Below are 18,520 nucleotides of genomic sequence, written 5' to 3'. Positions count from 1 at the left end.
AGTAGTTACTGAGGAACTAATGAGTAGTTACTGAGGAACTAAGAGCTAATGAGTAGTCACTGAGGAACTAAGGTACATATTTGGAGTAGTTACTGAGGAACTGAGGCACACATTTGGAGTAGTTACTGAGGAACTAATGAGTAGTTACTGAGGAACTAATGCACATATTTGGAGTAGTTACTAAGGAACTAATGGGTAGTTACTGAGGAACTAATGGGTAGTTACTGAGGAACTAATGGGTAGTTACTGAGGAACTAATGAAGAGCTAATGAGTAACCACCGAGAAACTAAAGCACATATTTGGAGTAGTTACTGAGGAACTACTGAAGAGCTAATGAGTAACTACAGAGAAATTAAAGCACACATTTTGAGTAGTTATTGAGGAACAAATGAGTGGTTACTAAGGAACAAATGAGTAGTCACTGAGGAACTAAGGCACAAATTTGGAGTAGTTACTGAGAAACTAATGAGTAGTTACTGAGGAACTAAGGCACATATTTGGAGTATTTGCTAAGGAACTAATGGGTAGTTACTGAGGAACTAATGAAGCGCTAATGAGTAACTACCGAGGAACTAAAGCACAAATTTGGAGTAGTTACTGAGGAACTAATGAGTAGTTACTGAGGAACAAATGATTAGTCACTGAGGAACTAAGGCACAAATTCGGAGTACTTACTGAGGAATTAATGCGTAGTGTTTAGGGTTAGGGAGATTGGTTCCTCATTCATTACTACAGTTTAGTGTACCTTCTTGTGAAGTGTTACCATGAAGTCTTCTATGGCAGGAATTTTTTTCCCCACTCACATGTCAAAACCTTGGTGTTGAAGCTCTTTCTCTTGGGGAAAACCATGAAAAATGACAGCAGTATGCTCATGGGAGCCGCCTTGTCATATGTTATCAGTGTCACTGGATGCTATGGAAACCTTGGGGGACAGATGGTTGTGCTTGCATGCACATTGAGTGTGGTTTTTGTGAGGGAATCTACAGAAATCAGTCATGTGGGTTTAACTTTGGTCCAGGAGAAGGTATCTAGTCCATCCCTTGATCAAGGATTATGAGGTGTTTTAGAGCGTTTTGACTGCTGGACATGTAATTAGTAGGGAATGGTTGACAGTGGGAGATGGATGAAGGGAATGAAAGCTTCTTCAAAGACTAGATGTTATTTTAAAGGTGGGTTTGTTAAGGTTTCTGCCTCGGTCCAAATGACTTAACAGGCTGTTGTTTGATGTTCTCTGTGTCCTTTTCTAAAGAGGCTTCCACAACTGCTCTCTTTCAATAGTCATATGTCATTGCTGCTCCTGAACTCCCTTTCCCGTTTACTGTAGGTGACGGCGTTGCAGCAGAAGCATGCCGCTGGTGAAGCGCACTATTGAGCCGAGGCATCTGTGCCACACGGTGCTGCCCAGGAACATCAAGAACGAGCTGGAGTGCGTGACCAACATCTCCTTGGCCAGCGTCATCCGCCAGCTCAGCAGCCTCAGTCAGTATAGCAGATGATTACCTCTCATTAGCGATACGCCATTTGCTATTAAGCTGACCGGCGGATCACAGGACGATACCATACGCAGAACGATGCTTAACGCTGTGCTCCATGTCATTGAAATGCTCCTATTGATTTGGAGCTAAGCGGGCTACACCTATACATTATTAACTACTGTAGGGCCATTAACATAAAACAAACGCTTACATCGTTTTTCCTGGTCGTGTCACATGTGAGCGTGGCCACTTGTTGCCAGGCAGAATTCCTGGCTCATGCATAAATAATATGTAGAGTATAAAATATGCCATTCATACCCACGAGGTGAATTAAATACTGTAGCAAATTAGGTCTGCGTTGTCTGTATTGTAGTATGATATAATTATTCTTGAGAAATTTGAATTACTATTAAAAATAATAAAAATAATACTATTAATAATAATAATACTATTTTATTTATTACTATTTATTATGTATTTTATTATTATTATTGCATCAAATATAATAAACATGCCATCTTATACAACCCAATCACTACTAACACTATTATTATATTATATATATATTATTATTATTATTATTATTATTAAAAATGACAGATCATTTTCTTCTGAAATTCTCAAATATAATATATAATGATTTTAAGTAATAAACTATATATTGAATAAAAATATTATAAAATATATGACATGTAATGTCATCTGATTTCCTTCAGATTATGATTTTCTTATACTATTATTTAAATATGATTATTATTATTGGGGCAGGTGCAACAGCCCTATTGTAATTATTATCATTATTATTAATAATGGTTGTAATGTATGTGTGTGTGTTTAGGTAAATATGCAGAAGACCTCTTCGGGGAGCTTTTTAATGAGGCCCACTCCTTCTCCTTCCGGGTCAACTCCCTGCAGGAGCGTGTGGACCGCCTCTCCATCAGCGTCACACAGCTGGACCCCAAAGAGGAAGAACGTGAGTAGGGTGCATTGGATTTTGTGTTGTTTTTTTTGGTTTTTTTTACACCTTTGTCAGGAGAAAGTGGATCTCTGGTGTCATGTGACTAATACAATACATACAATAGGCGTGTAACATTCAGGTGTCTTTTTCAGAAGGTGGTTGAAAAGTAAAAGGAGAGAATCACAGCAGGCTAATATCAAGCCACAAGGCACGGTATTGATTTCCCATGAAGCAGCTGTTTGTTTACGACTTGGCGCCATTCTACTCTAACTGCTTCTTTGTCACCGACACGGAGCCAAGTCAAATCCCTACAGAGATGCCCTAATGGCTTTTCTTCGCTTGCAAATGTTTCTAGTTATTTTTTGATGCGGCAATAGGTTTTTGATTTCCAATTTGAAATGAACGGATGCTCATTGGAAATAGGGGTGGCTGGTGGAGGAGGGAGTCGCTAAGGGCAGGAGGGTTGCAAGGATTGATGTGCAGTGCAAAGCCTCTGCAGCAGAAAAAAGCAGTCAAGTGTGAAAGAGTTGTCCTGCAGGGTTATCTGGGTCTGGTTGGAAGGGCTACCTCAGCAGGTTTTAAGATTACTTAAATAAGACTAACTCTGTGTTCTTTCGAGAGCAGGGGTGGACAAACTGCCGCCCACGGGCCACATCAGGCCGGCCAAACATCGGAATCTGGCCCACTGAGCATTTCCAAATTAATTGTTTTAAAGCTTGAACATCAAAACTGTAGCTAGTAATATGACTTTCGGTGCTACTGTGGTACGTTTGAGTCACCAACCTAGTAACCTACCTACTAGACCAGGGGTGGGCAAACTACGGCCCGGGGGCCATGTGTAGTGCCCCAATCTTTTGAGTCCGGCCAGCCAGTTGCTTTGTAAGTATTTCTTTTAACATCCAAACTGGCAACATGACTTGCAAGTCGGATGTCTTATTTAGTAAAACAAAAAACAACAAAACTGTAAAATTAAATGAAGTTTGATGTGGGTTGATGTTTAAAGTGCTCCTGAAAAAAGGGACATGAGAACATACAGCTGATAGTATAACACGTTTACAGCATGTCTTGCGGGCTCTGGGAATAACAGTTTTACATGTTACATTTAGCGCTTGGTTGTTATTTATCACCCACTTAGTAGTAGACTTATGTGATGCGTTAACTTGCCGTGGATGTGTTGTGTTTTGTTGCACTGTGAGCAAGTGTGTTGTTCTGTTTGATGACCACCTACTCAGTCAATTTTTTTTTTAACCCAATGTGACCTTGGAGGGGCTGCATAGCTGTCGTGTGGTTAGCGCGCAGACCTCACAGCTAGGAGACCTGGGTTCAATTCCACCCTCGGCCATCTCTGTGTGGAGTTTGCATGTTCTCCCCGTGCATGCGTGGGTTTCCTCCAGGAAGCTCCGGTTTCCTTCCACATTTCAAAAACATGCTAGGTTAATTGGCGACTCCAAATTGTCCATAGGTATGAATGTGAGTGTGAATGGTTGTTTGTCTATATGTGACTGGTGTATGAAGTTCAACTGTAGCATCTCGTTGTGAAAGAGGCTGAAGGAAAAGAGTGATAAAAGACCCTTTCATCACATGGTAGTGTTATGGGTCTAAGGGAAACAACACATTGTCTATTTAAACACAAGCCATTACACACAGTGTAGAGTGGATGCTTTTACCTCCAGCAAATGACTTTTCATGGTGATGGTCTGTGGTCTGCATGAAGAGTGGACTGGAGGAGAGGGGGGGTGAACAAGGGGACGGATGGACCATAAATCAGGACTGTAGGAGAAAGATAGGAAGTTGGGGGTTGGGTAGGATGAAGAGTGTTTACTATATAGTCAATACAACCCCAGAAAAAAAATTTCCTTTTCCATTTCTACATTGCTTATATAATTACATTTTTATATATAAATTACAGACACTATGGATTAGTTGGCTCAATTTTCATGTTACTAAATGTAATGCACGTCTAAATGAAATGCGATTTGTCCTCACAGCCCATTCTGAGTCCAACATGATTGACATAAGAATAAGTATAGGGTCAGGCAAAATGATCTGACACGTTTTGTAGGTTAAATAAAACGCAAATAAAGTAAAGAAACAAAAAAGTGTTTATTTTTCAGTTGCTGCCATGAATTGGACTGGTGAGCATCGCGCTTTCATTGTGGAAACGTTTATCAAAACAAACTAATCTCTAACTGCAACACAACAAGCGTTCCGTTTGCACTTCGATCTTGGTAGACATGATCCCGTACCAGCTCCAAAACGCCATCTTGTTATGGGTTACCAACTTCAGAGCTACTGGATCTGCATTGAAACCAAAATCAACCGGCCAACCTCGCACCGCCAGAACTGATTTAATTTTTAAAATATAATGAAACAGAATGGCATACCAAACATTTTGAAAACAAAAACACTTTTTTGTTTCTTTACTTTATTTGTCTTTTATTTAACCTACAAATGTGTCACATCATTTTGCCTGACCCTGTATGTTGATTCAGCAATATGGGAACTAGAGTCTTTCTGACAAATGGTCAGTACCTTATGGGTAAATAATTGCTTCTTATGCACCTGCAAGGGTTTAGGTCTGGGGACTGTACTTGGTCAGCCCATCACCTTCACCCTCAGTGTTCAAGGAGTGTGTTCAATCTGGCGTTCAACATGGCACCTCACGGCAAAGAACTCTAAGGATATGGCAAAAAGAATTGTTGCTCTACATAAATATGTTCCAGGACAGGGATCGGCCACCACATTTCCATATGCTAAATAAGCTGAGTCACATGACAAGATCATAAACACGATACTACTAATTTAATTTCTACTACATTAATTTGCATTAAACTCTTCTGCACTCTGTGCGCTGTGTGTATGCTAGCAGCCCCGCCTCCACCCACCGAGACAAATAGACTGTATGACTGACAAAAGGGCTCCCTCCGTTCTTGCCGCTGTTCTATGTTGCTGAAACCAATGAAACACATGCGCATGGCGATATATATCGAGTTGGCAAAATTATCCAGTAATTTTCATTTATTGTGTTTTTAATTTATTTACTTACAGTATTATCTCGCAAGGTCTTGTGACCAACATCCTTAAAGTTCTTTGCCATGAGGTGCCATTTTGAACTTCCAGCGTGACCAGTGTGACAAATGTAACAAACCCTGTAACAGAGTCACATGACATCTGACTATCCCATTCAAAGATATAATGACATGTTGTACTGTACATGGCATTTGTCGGTATTGATTCCTAACCATATCATCCGTTCTGTCTTATTGGCTGATAAGCACGTCAGTTATGGGCAGTCACCTCCCAAGATAGTCATGGTGTGCACGGACACGCCGGAGTGAATTATGTGCAGAGTAACCGAACATGGCGGATGACTGGAGAGGTGTTCAGTTGAAGGTCAGGGAGATATCCACCATGATGTATACGCTTCCGTCGGTGGCTTTTAATCACACAAATGCATGCTGATGTAATCTGATGGAAACACCTACCTGGCACCTAGCCTCACTTTGCCCTTAAGGCCTTGCTCTCCAACCCCCCCCCACTCTTCTCGCCCACCGCCAGCAACACCTCCTCTGTCTTTGTTGTCCTCTCTCATCTCACTGATTGATCCCTGCCCTTCCGCTATTTGTGTGCTGTCAGCCTCTCTTTCCGCCTATCACTTTAGCCCGCCAAAGTAATGGCTTATACTGCCACACTATTTAATGGCACCGTTGTATCGCTGCACAGGCTTAAGGTTATTACCGAAGGCCACAAAGCCACCACAAAGCCCTCAAGGCCATTTTTTTTTCATGTCGTCTTTCATGCTATCCTTCCAGCTACTTTGTCATATGGACTTGATATTTTCATCTTCTGCTTTTGTGTTTTTCTTCTGGTTAACCCACCCCCACATCACGACTCCAATTCCATTTGACACTAACGCTACAAGAAATGTGGATTCCCTGTGTGGATATTAGAGCTTTATAGGTAATGTACTTTCTCAGATATTGGACAAAAAGCTCTCTGAGGTTCAAACAGAAGGGCAGCACAGATGGAAAATAGAACATTATTTACATTTGAGCACCACCAAAGAGAGGTGATCTCGGATGCTAAAATCAATCTTCTCAGATCTCAACTGGCGCTGTGCAGAGTTAAAACACAATTTTCTTCAATCAGGGAGAGGTCAGCCATAGTGGCACAGTTTCCACTATATTCGACATTATATTCTAGTGTTGGAGGTACTGCAGGAACCGCAATGTTCACTTGCAAATGAGAGGGACCCTTACCTAGCTAGAAATGCATGGGGCCACTTTGATATTTTGAACTGCGAAGGAATTGTATATATTTCAAGAAAATAAATGCATCTCAGCTTTGGATATGAGTGAAAAAGTGTATTATTAGTACCAACTTTGCTCTTTTACCCTCCATGATCTTCTCAAATTTTCTTCTCGTAGTATTATGACATTATTCTATATCAAATTTTTCAAATTGTTTTGTTTCTCATATTAAGACATTTAAAAAAATCTTTATTTTCATCCCTCGTATTACAAGTTTATAATCGTAAAAATTCCAACTTTTTTTCTAATTTGTCTTAATATTTTGACATTTTTTTAACATGACAGCTTTTTCAACCAAAATTCCAACAATTTCTGCATGGCGGACGAGTGGTTAGCATGCAGGCCACACAGCTAGTAGACCCGAGTTCAATTCAACCCTCGGCCATCTCTGTGTGGAGTTTGCATGTTCTCCCCGTGCATGCGTGGGTTTTCTCCGGGTACTCCGGTTTCCTCCCATATTCCAAAAACATGCTAGGTTAATTGGCAACTCCAAATTGTCCATAGGTATGAATGTGAGTGTGAATGGTTGTTTGTCTTTATGTGCCCTGTGATTGGCTGGCCACCAGTCCAGGCTGAAGAGAGCTGGGATAGGCTCCAGCACCCCCACGACCCTCGTGAGGATAAGCAGTAGAAAACGAATGAATGAATGAATTGTTAGTTGTTAATTGTAAATTATTATTGCAAAGCTCCTACTTATTGTACGTTTTTTTGTTTGTTTCTTGTTAAATTATATTTTTTATTTTTGCTGCAGGCCAAAAAAAAAACAGGCTGCAAAGGGTCCCCAGGCTGCACTTTGGACACCACCGATGTAGCCAGTAGCTATACTAAGATATTTTTCTTTAAGGATACTGGTTTTAAATCTAAGCATGATTAAAGATCCCTTATGATGCCAAATCTACTTTAAATTGATATTTTAATAGTAAAAGACTGATGCTGTTGGTACGTATATCATCCCCCTCACCTGTTTGACAGAAGAGGTGCTTATGTGCTTCCTCAGGCTTTGCTACACATCTTAAAATAAAGTCTGGGGCTCTGACGACATCAGACGTGGCAGCTGTAAGCTCGATCACTGTGCTCCTCTACCATGATGTAGCATTTAAAATGTGCCTGTAATGTTCGCGCTTTAGTTGCGTGGTTCTCGTTGCATCCACTACCTCTCTATCATTTCAGTGTTTCCGTCTCGCCACACTCCAGCTCCCCTCACCTTCTTTTCCCCATCTGTCTCTAATCCCGCGTGGGTGTGCTGCAGCACCGTTTGGTTGGAGTCTGAGGAAATCATCACCTCGATCTGTGGTCCATTTAGTCCTTTTCTGCCTTTATCACACTTAGTGTTTAGGGCAGAATGCTTTGGGATAACTTAAAGAATATTCCCTCCCTAGTTGCTGTTTCCATCCTGGCCCGAGGAAGCTGGAAAGTGTATACATTTGTCACTTCCGCATGAATAATTCAGACTGTGGATTTCTGTTCAAGAGTTGCTGTTTTCACTTGGTTGTAGAGATTGGGAGCGCACGGTTCAGTTCCAAAGGTAAAAAATTGTAAATAAATGTATTTTCTCAAAAGGCTGTTTTTCTCCCGTTTTTGTTGAGAACTGATATTTTGCTGAAACGTACTTGCTGATTACTAAAGTTAACGGTAGCTTTTCCATGTCTTCCTCAGTGTCACTACAGGACATCACCATGAGGAAAGCCTTCAGGAGTTCTACCATCCAGGACCAGCAGCTGTTTGACCGCGAGTCCCTGCCCATCCCCATGCAGGAGACCTTCCAGGCCTGCGAGCAACCGCCACCTCTCAACATCCTTACGCCTTACAGGTCTGATTCTCGTGCTAGCGTACGCATGATGCAGATATCTTAAAATCTTTACGATTTGTAGCCAATTAGTTGCTAAGTCCTGCCACCTGCGAAAACATTTTTGCTTCATGGCGGCCATGTTTTTCAACAAATCCTGCTCAAATTTGACACACGTATGTTTGTCAGTGTCCTAAAGCAGTGGTCTACAACATGGACCAACAAACTGGTTGACCCTGGAGGGTGACTTAAAATGCCATACATCAGGGGTGTCCAAAGTGAGACATTTGGTTTTTTTTTTAATGGCAAGAAGTACATACCCAAAATATAATTTAACAAAAACATGTTGGGGAAAAAAAATTGAAGAAAAAAACAGCAGTAATTTCACAAGAATAAATCCAAAATATTAAGAGAAAAAAATACTTTAACAAGAAAAAGGAATGATTTTACAAAAATAATGCTGTAATATTATGAGGAAAAACTTTAATGAAAAAGTATTTTAGGAGCATAAATTTGAAATAAAGGACAAAAAAAGAAGTTTTTTATACTTGTACAGAAACCCCCCTAAAAAGTTCAGATTTTTTGGAGAAAAAAAAGATTATTAATTAAATAATACATTTTTAAAGGGGATCTATTATGCTTTTTACACTTTTCTGACCCACAAAAAGGCGTTACAATGTTGTATTCTCATGTTAAATGATAATAAGGTTTCAGATAATAAGGTTTGCGCATTTGAAAGTGAGCCCTGAAAGAAGTTTGGGTTGGTTCAAAACGCTTGGTTTCTAAAGGCGTGGTAAAGCTGGAGTTGTGTGATGTCACACATAGGGTTCCTTATATGGGCGTGTGCTGTGTAACTTCTTTTCTTGAGAAACTATGGACTGTACAGTCTCTACTTCTAATCGGATTCGGGATCCAACACGCATGGCTTTATGTTAAAAGTAGAATCAACTCCTATGAAGTTGGATTCGGCAGCTAGTTGCACAACAAGTCCTTTTAAGTACTTTGAAGTGTGACCAACCGAAGCAGAGTGAGCATGCCTTGAGGTGGGTGGAATAAATTAAAACAGACCTAAATAGGTGCAGATTCTGGAAGATCTGGAAATCTTTCTGTGCTGGTTATTGTGTGTCGCTACTCTATAGGAGCCCACAACTCAATACAAAGGGCTGAAAAATGAGTTCTAGAATTGGTTGTGCCCTATTTTATCTATGGAAAATGACATACGGGCTGTTGAGCAAGGAGTGCAACACTGTGGTATTGAAATGAGAGGTGTGGGTATGTTATCCCTCAGGCCCTGACCGAGCAGAGACCAAGCGAGGGGCAGGTGTGGGGGATTGGATCAGTGACGTGATATCCTCTTCTTATCTTAAATGTCTCGTCTGGTGCCAGCTGAGGTCTTTCCAACAGCAGATGTGATTCGTATTGCGGAGCAGAAAATGTTCCATGTTAGGCTAAAAGGTGGTGTTGAGCTTGGTCCAGCTCGTTTGAGAATATGAACTCAACTCCGTTGGGGCCACAGTATCATCCCTGATCTTATCAGGACCTCTTACTGAGATCCACACTTCCTGTTTTTCATCTTTTTTTTTCTTCTTCTGTCCTCTCACTGACTCTCCTTCACACCTCACACCAGGAGGCTCACTGGGACTTCTACCCAGGCGTCTAAAATAAATCTTCACCGCACAGCTGCCAACGCTCCATTTTTTTCCTCCTTCGTCCACAAGCAAAATAGATATGCAGCGCCACATCCTTGCATAATAATTTATGCAAACACTTAAACTCTGCTCACACTTTAGCAGCGCTCCCTTTGCACTTGTAGTATCTCATTGTAAAATTGGGTCATCTGTATTAGTCATGTTACACATCATTTTGCTCCTATTTGGTAGCTTTAATGCTAACAAGCCGTGCTTGTTCACATCTGTCTTCGGCAAAGTGTGTGCTATTGTACATGTTATCTACTTTACATAATCCATAATTATGTAAAGTGGATAATTTCCCACCAAGAACAACATACTGAGAAACAAAAGGATGCAAGGGCCGCTTTGATATTTTTGTAAAATATTTCAAGAATAAAATGCATCTTGGTTTTGTGATCTAGGTGGAAAAGTGTATTATAGTATGACTTTGATCTTGGATCTATTTTTCCCATTTTTCTTAAGTAATCTTAAGTAATATTTTGACTCTATTCCCATAACACTCTTAACTTTTTTTCTTGTTAGAATACAAGATTTTTCTCTTCATATTTTGACTTTATTCTTGCAGTTATGGCTGTTTTTTTTAGCTATTTTTCCTGTTTTTTGCTATTTCAACATTCTTCTTGTAATTTCTTTCACATAATTATGACTTTATTCCCAAAATATTTGATGTTACCTAACTTTCCAAATATTGCAACTTTATTTGCAAATTATAATATGACATTACAAATAATGTATTTTTTTCTTTAATATTACAACTTAATGCTACTAAAATTACATGTTTTTTTTCTTTTTTTCTCTTAATGACTTTATTCCTCTAAAATGACTGTAAAATATTTTTTCTTTTTTTTATAGCAGGCCATTAAAAACAGCTTAGGCACTCCTGCATTAAGGAGTGTGACAAGAGGACAGAAGCATAAGCAACACTATCATAGCCATTGTAATGTTAGCTACAGTGCTAACACTACTTTTTAACAGCAACATCATTCTAGTTTAGCCTATAACTCAATGTTTCCAGTCTGTAGTTGACTGTGCGGTTAGTTGGCAGAGCTCAAGGCTTTACTTTAAGACGTGAAGCGAAGCCTAGCCTTTATTTTTACAAAGAGCAACGAATGAGGGAGATGTTCGGTGCTCATAAAGAGGCTCCGGCGACCACATATTACTGTTATACCACCATTAAATGTCACTTTTGCAACCGAGCAGCCCTTTAAAGCGGTGTGAGAATACAAAAGCATAGACTAAGGGAATGAATGTGTCATGCTGGTATGTGTTTTGGACAGGACTTGATTTGTTAATAATGAAGAAACAGATAAAAAGCCTTAGAAGACGGACCCCTTAAGAGGAATAACATCATAAAGTTGGGGTCCTTTCTTTCCCTGTTGTGATATGAAAGTTGTGTGATCATTTTCTCTCTTTAGATGTGACGACTTGTCAACTCTTTTTATGTTTCCCAACCCTATGATCTGATACATATTCCCACTGGCGACCATCCTCAACAAAAACCTCTCACAATCTGGAAGGTTGTTTCAGGGGTGCTGAAAAATACAATTACTGCAAAAATGGAAGAAAAGAGCAGTGATTTTATGAGTGGACACCTGTGTGTTATGTGATTTCTACTTTGGTCGTATTGGCGATAAATCCTGAACCCTAATGCAGGAATATGAGGACAATGATCCCTTTTTTTGTGCAGGGATGATGGGAAGGAAGGCCTCAAGTTCTACACCAATCCTTCATACTTTTTCGACCTGTGGAGAGAGAAGATGCTGCAGGACACGGAGGACAAGCGGAAAGAGAGGCGGAAACAGAAGGTAGGCCTCTTATGTGTGGTCATATGTGGTATCTGGCCGTGTTTTCTACAAAGCAGTACACCGCTGAACCTGGTTAGCATCCGTTCTGCTCTAGAAACCCCAAACGTACGGTAACAGAATCAATACCTTCCCGATATCCAAAAACAAACACAAAACACTTTTTTTTACAGGAATCATGTTAATGACACAAGCTTGCATGTTCTCCCCGTGGAAGTGTGGGTTTTATCCGGGGACTCCGGTTTCCTCCCACATTCCAAAAACATGCTAAGTTAATTGGCGACTCCAAATTGTCCATAGGTATGAATGTGAGTGTGAATGGTTGTTTGTCTATATGTGCCCTGTGATTGGCTGGCGACCAGTCCAGGGTGTACCCCACCTCTCACCCGAAGACAGCTGTGATAGGCTCCAGCATTGAGAGGATAAGCGGTAGAAAATGAATGAATGAATGAATGAATATTGAGTGTAAAGGTAACTATAGGGGTGTTAGTTCATGTCTACAGTGCTCTAATAATGGTAAAAACTATATTTAGAAAGTCTATTTTCTATATTTTTGATAAAAATACCCAATTAACTGTGATAAACAAGGGACGACTGTAGCAGTTAAGAATCACTGTCGGACAGCATTTTGTGGGTTTGGTTGGCGTCAGCGTCGTCTTATATCAGGGGCAGTAATAAAGTCTTTAAAGGCAACAAAAATACCACAGAAGGTGAAATGATCTACGCTATTACGTTATTCACGTATTACAAGCCCACCTACATGCGCCACGATGGAAACATACGCCAGACTGATCTATAGCATGCACTGTTCCGCTTGGTGGAAATACGGCTTAACGAACCAAGAACGGAGGAAGACGTTTCGGAGATAACACAAAGCCTTGCTGATTGAAATGACAGGGTGTTTGTTTACACGAGCCACCGGTTTTACAGATGAATCAACCCTTCCACCAGTCAAACCCTGCTGGTTATTACTTGATGTGTGATCATTACACTTAATTAGTTGTCCATTCCAGAGCTCTTTGCACCACTTCACTGCCTCCATGCACACACACACACACACACACACACACACACACACACAGCCTTTGCATGCGATCTGATAAGCATGCTGACTGTTTGTTTGCAGGCACGACACCACATCCATACACCACTCCAAGCAAAACAGAGGCGTGTCCAGTTATTCCTTTCAGGTTATGCCCCCCCCGAAGTCAGTCAGAGCTCATTACACTGCTGTCAATGAGGATTAAGCGCAGTAGTGTTGCAGTGTGAGTGAGCGAGAACTAGAGACTTTGGCGTCGAAATACTCAAAGAAGATTTTTAAATGTATAATTAATCAGAGAAGCGTCAGAGTACATAAGACTTCACTTGCGTCACTGGGTTTAGGTTGTTATGCTTGTTTATGGCTGAGGCTCCCTTCGGTGATTTTCTTCTAATTAAAGCCCCCGGGTGGGCTGAGCTCGTAAAAAAGCAAGTTCATTTCCCCGTATTCGACACACTAGTAGTTATTCGACGGACCCCCGGCGGGGAAGGGATTGGGGGAGGGATTTGAGGAATTACAGGCGCATATTTGCCGGTTTGTGTGAGCGCTCACCAACAGAAAATATATTTTAAGAGTGGTCAAGTATGAGCAATGATTGCATGGCTTTGCATCATGTATCCTTACAGATGGTCACCTATATATTTTGCAGTAAACACCATGGCTGTCACAAGATTAAAACGTGACAAGATTTATGAGTCATACTGGTGTACCTAATGAAGTGGCTGCCATGCCCAAGTATTAGCACCAAGTGACGAATGAGGAGTGGCACAAAGTAGACCTACACAGTGTCTTAATCTCATTAGCTTCTTGTTAGCCTCAGTGAATTACTTGGAGGATATTTTTCAAGCCAGTCAGTAAGGGGACAACCCTGATGATGTGTATTATTATACTTTTCCTCGGCAGCGAAGTAGCCTCAAACTGCAAAAAGCAACTTATTCTTTTAACCCCTTTTTGTCCGGGGTTGCTCTGGCAACAGCTCAAGTGCAATCAGGCGGCAGCAGGCTTGATCAGAGTGATATTGTAACACATAGAAAACCCAAGGCTGACAGGCTGAAGGGTTCGCAGCTAAAGATCTCGGATCATGAAAGAAACTCCGTGGATAGTTCAAGTTGGTCCATGATGCTGTTACTCCAAGTTAACTGCAGGTTCAAACTAGGGATTTATAAATAAACATTCATTCATTTTCTACCGCTTGTCGTCACGAGGGTTGCAGGGGGTGCTGGAGCCTATCCCAGCTGTCTTCGGGCGAGAGGCGGGGTACACCCTGGACTGGTCGCCAGCCAATTCACTAGGCACATATAGACAAACAACCATTCACACTCACATTCATAACTATCGACAATTTGGAGTCACCAATTAACCTAGCATGTTTTTGGAATGTGGGAGGAAACCGGAATACCTGGAGAAACATGCAAACTCCACACAGAGGGTGGAATTGTACTCGTGTCTCCTAGCTGTGTGGCCTCCACGCTAACCACTCCACCACCATGCAAACATTGTTGGTATTTTTGGGAAAAAAGCTGTAATTATACGAGAATAAAGTCAAAATATTTAGACAAATGAAAAAAAAGTTGGAATTTTACGATTATAAACTTGAAAATAATGTCAGGGATGAAAAATAAAGAAAATTTGTTTAAAAAAAATTGTTAATTATATGAGAAACAAACAAAACAATTTGGAAAATTAGATATAGAATAATGTCATAATACTACGAGAAGAATATTTGAGAAGATCATGGGGGGGCAAAGTTGATACTGTGTGGCCTGCACGCTAACCACTGGACCACAGTGCAACCCCCCCTGTAGACATGAAACACCCTTATAGTCACTTTTACACTCGTATAACCCAAAATAATATACATAATAAGAGTAAATATGCCATTTAAGACATAAATAAGAGTAGAGTCCATGTGTGTTACTGTAGATTTTAGTTCATTTACTCATTTCTATGCTTAATTTGTATGCTAATATGCTAATAATAGGCCATATTCAACCACAAAACGGCGAAATGTATTAATGAATACGGTATATTTGTGAAAAACCGTGAGATTGAAATTTGAGACGACTGATATAATCTAACACTTCATGACAGATTCCGATATCGGCAGCAAACTAATGTCGTGTGATGAACACTTTATGCTTCAGAAAAAAAAACCTTTAAAAATAAATCTGAAATGCAAACTTTAGAAAAAGTGCCAGAACTCTGCGTGTGACTCCGGGGGATTAGAAGTATTCAAGAAAAAGATGTTCCTCCCCCCAAGTTGGGCTTTTGTTTTGGTTTTCTTTAGTTTTCGCATCCTGTGATCTTATTTTGGTTTTCTGTCATGTTATCTTTCTGTTTTGATTTGTAAACTGAAAAAACTGCACCCTCTACTCCATTCTTATGTAATATGACAGCTGTACCATGCCATCAATCCGTGAGCTCTGGAATCATCCTTCCTCTGTCATCCTTCATCCCACCTTTGCTTCCCAGTTTGTCCTCCACAGTCCAGCGTCTAACGTTCTCTAAAATCTGTGCAGCTGGAATTGCCTTATCATGCGTGTCCTGAGGGCCTTATAAGCGTCCTCTCCAAAACCCCTCCTCCTCCTTTCCTCACTCACCCGGAGGTAAGCTCCTCTCCCAGCGGTGTGTCCCCTTTGCCAGGGCATCTGCTTTCCACGCAGTGAGGCCTGCAGCCTGTCTCTTACTCAGAGCAGCAACCCTTGACTAACTGTATGCAACTCATGCTCATCTCCTCTCAGGTCATTACATATATATATATATATATATATATATATGCTGCATCATATATAAACCTGTCTTCGGGCGAGAGGCGGGGTACACCCTGGACTGGTCGCCAGCCAATCACAGGGCACATATAGACAAACAACCATTCACACTCACATTCATACCTATGGACAATTTGGAGTCGCCAATTAACCTAGCATGTTTTTGGAATGTGGGAGGAAACCGGAACTCGGGTCTCCTAGCTGTGAGGCCTGCGCACTAACCACTCGGTCGCCGTGCACCCATATTCAAAATTATATGCAAAATAAAAATCCAATAGAGAGAGACCCACCCCCCCTTAAGTAAACGCCTTAGCTCTAATCGATGCCTCTTCCTCTCTGCAGTTGAGTAAATAGACACCCCAGGGAACATTATGATTAAATGGAGTTTGCAGAATAGCAAAGCATTATGTATGTTTTTTTTTGGGGGGGGGGGGGGTCATCAACAGGCGGGTATGAGCCATTTGTGCGCGTCATTTAGGTCCTTGCTCCTCAAAGTGGGGTACGCCAGTTGTGAAAAACAATTAAAGGGGATTTGTAGTGTACAACGTACCGCCATGCAACATCATTTAGCTAAAGAAGACAGGATGCCAGTCACATAGCGTTGATGAAGGCCGCCAACGCCAACGCACATGCACACAGACACTAGCACACACACATGTACGTACGTAGCATAATATGGCAGAATAAAGGCATGCTGTTGTAGTATGTACAGGTATTTATTTGAACGTAGTTATTCTCATAGGTTAACTTGCATGAGTGCGTTTTCGCACGCATTCCCTTCAGTCTATAGGTGTCCTCTATTCCAGGATGATCTTTCCGTTTGTTTGCACCATACCTCACAGCTCTATTATTACTCTGTGTGTGTGTGTGTGTGTGGCCCATACTCTATTCTCTCCACTTTGTCTGCATTATTGCGGCCTCCCCCTGGCTGTGAGCCTTTTCTGTCTAACAGCACTTTTACCCTTTGTCGTCTCGCTCGCCCTCGCCACCCACTCTTGTTTATGTTCCCTTGTTGTTGACGCGTGTGCTGCAGTGTTGTGTTCAACAACCCCCCCCCCACCCAACCCCACCCTCCTGACCTTACTATCTCTCCCTCCGATGCTTCTCCTCTTTTTTTTTGTTTCTTATAGTTGCAGGACCCCCGCATGTATGATCAGGTCTATAGGTACTTAGACCTTCCTGGGCAGGTATGTGACAAATAAGAGCAATTATTATTTTGTGTGTGTATGCTTCAATGTTCAGCATGTCCAGGAGGCAGGGATTGCTTGATGAGTCAGGTGATTTTCATATAAATTTGAGCAGTTCTCATTGAAATATAATCATTTGGTTAATGACTCTGTGAGCACTCCCTGTTCTTTTGTTCATTTTTTTTGGATTGTTTGTGTGCCCTTTGGCAAGAAAATCAATGCTTCTCAAATGTTCTTTAGAACGTTTGGCCACAAAAATAATTTGCTTTGCAAGTACTGTCGTATTTTCTCCCTCCGCTTGGTATTGGTTTGTTGGATGTATGAGGTGACAATAATATTTCATTTTCATTCAATTTAAATTCAGCAAATCTTGAGTTTAAACATGTTTATTTTATGCATGTGCCTCTGAGATCATTGTATTTGAATACGTATATCAGGAAAAAAATCGTTTATCACAGTTCCAGACCCGAACAGTGAATGTCCACAAAGTAGGATTCCTTATTTATAAATGCAATATTTTCATATTTAGAGCGTAGAAAACCTGTTTACAACCTTCGAAATATGTTTTTTAACATTATTAGAGCCCTCTACACATGAAATAACACCCCTATAGTCACCTTTACACTTGTATTACTCAATAGAGTCGACACAGTAGGGCATATTAGACTTGTGCTCGTATGTTCCAGACCCGATCGTCAAAGTAGGATTTCTTATTTATAAATGGAATATTTTCGTATATTATTCCTATTATTCTTATTTCTTATTCAATATTTTCATTTTCAGTTAAAGCATAGAAAACCTGTTGACAATCTTCTGAATATGTTTTTTTAGCATTATTAGAGCCCTCCAGGCATGAAGTAATACCCCTATAGTCACTTTTGGACTTATAACCCAACAAAAAAGGGAAAATAAGGCATATTAATCATAAATACGACTCATGCTAATGTGTGGTCTAGACTGTGTGGCGACCAGTCCAGGGTTTACCCCGCCTCTCGCCCAAAGTTAGCTGGGATAGGCTCCAGCATACCCGCAGTGGACTGATGAATTGATGGATGGATGGATGGATAGATAGATGACATTGGAGAACCTCTCTGACCAACTAACCAATAGAAGCTTCACTTGCAAAACTGCAGTAGGCGACCTCACGTAGAACAGAAAACAGGAAGAACAGGAAAGCCACTCTTTGTTTTAGACTAAAAAAGAAACAACACATTATCTCACCTGCTCTCTTCTGTTCCCTCCCGTCAAAAGCTGAAGGCAATAGACCGCCCCCAGGAGCCTGAGAAGGTGCCTCGGGCGCCCCACGACCGCAAAAAGGAGTGGCAGAAGCTGGCGCTGGGTGCGGAGCTGGCGCAGGACGTACCCGACGACAAGCACAGGGAGGCCAACGGCTCCGCTGGCTACCCTGACAACAGGTATAACATGGCCTGTAAAACATGAGCAGCATTGTGGGATTAAAATTCTTAGAAATAATGTAATGCTATTATATTATTATTGTAGTGG

The 18,520-nt window shown here is 41.0% G+C and overlaps 1 protein-coding gene across 2 annotated transcripts in view; it reads left to right on the top strand.

The window, feature by feature from the left end:
* Positions 1-18,520, top strand: part of wasf1 (WASP family member 1) — a 36,700-nt gene that overhangs the window by 14,774 nt on the left and 3,406 nt on the right. The window contains exons 2-7 of one of the 2 annotated variants that reach the window (XM_058056577.2): positions 1,326-1,480; positions 2,315-2,449; positions 8,401-8,554; positions 11,909-12,026; positions 16,961-17,017; positions 18,269-18,432. In XM_058056577.2, the coding sequence (XP_057912560.2) occupies positions 1,348-1,480; positions 2,315-2,449; positions 8,401-8,554; positions 11,909-12,026; positions 16,961-17,017; positions 18,269-18,432 (761 nt within the window). In that variant the 5' untranslated portion in view covers positions 1,326-1,347. The remainder of the gene's footprint in view (positions 1-1,325; positions 1,481-2,314; positions 2,450-8,400; positions 8,555-11,908; positions 12,027-16,960; positions 17,018-18,268; positions 18,433-18,520) is intronic. The other variant, XM_058056578.2, reaches the window with a different exon arrangement.

The sequence above is a fragment of the Doryrhamphus excisus genome, linkage group LG19 (assembly GCF_037039965.1).
Source record: "Doryrhamphus excisus strain RoL-2023G ecotype Guam linkage group LG19, RoL_Dexc_Guam_v1.1, whole genome shotgun sequence".
In the NCBI taxonomy this organism is placed as follows: Eukaryota; Metazoa; Chordata; class Actinopteri; order Syngnathiformes; family Syngnathidae; genus Doryrhamphus; species Doryrhamphus excisus.
The sequence above is the reverse complement of the archived record's forward strand: the minus strand, read 5'-3'. Positions and strand labels throughout refer to the sequence as shown.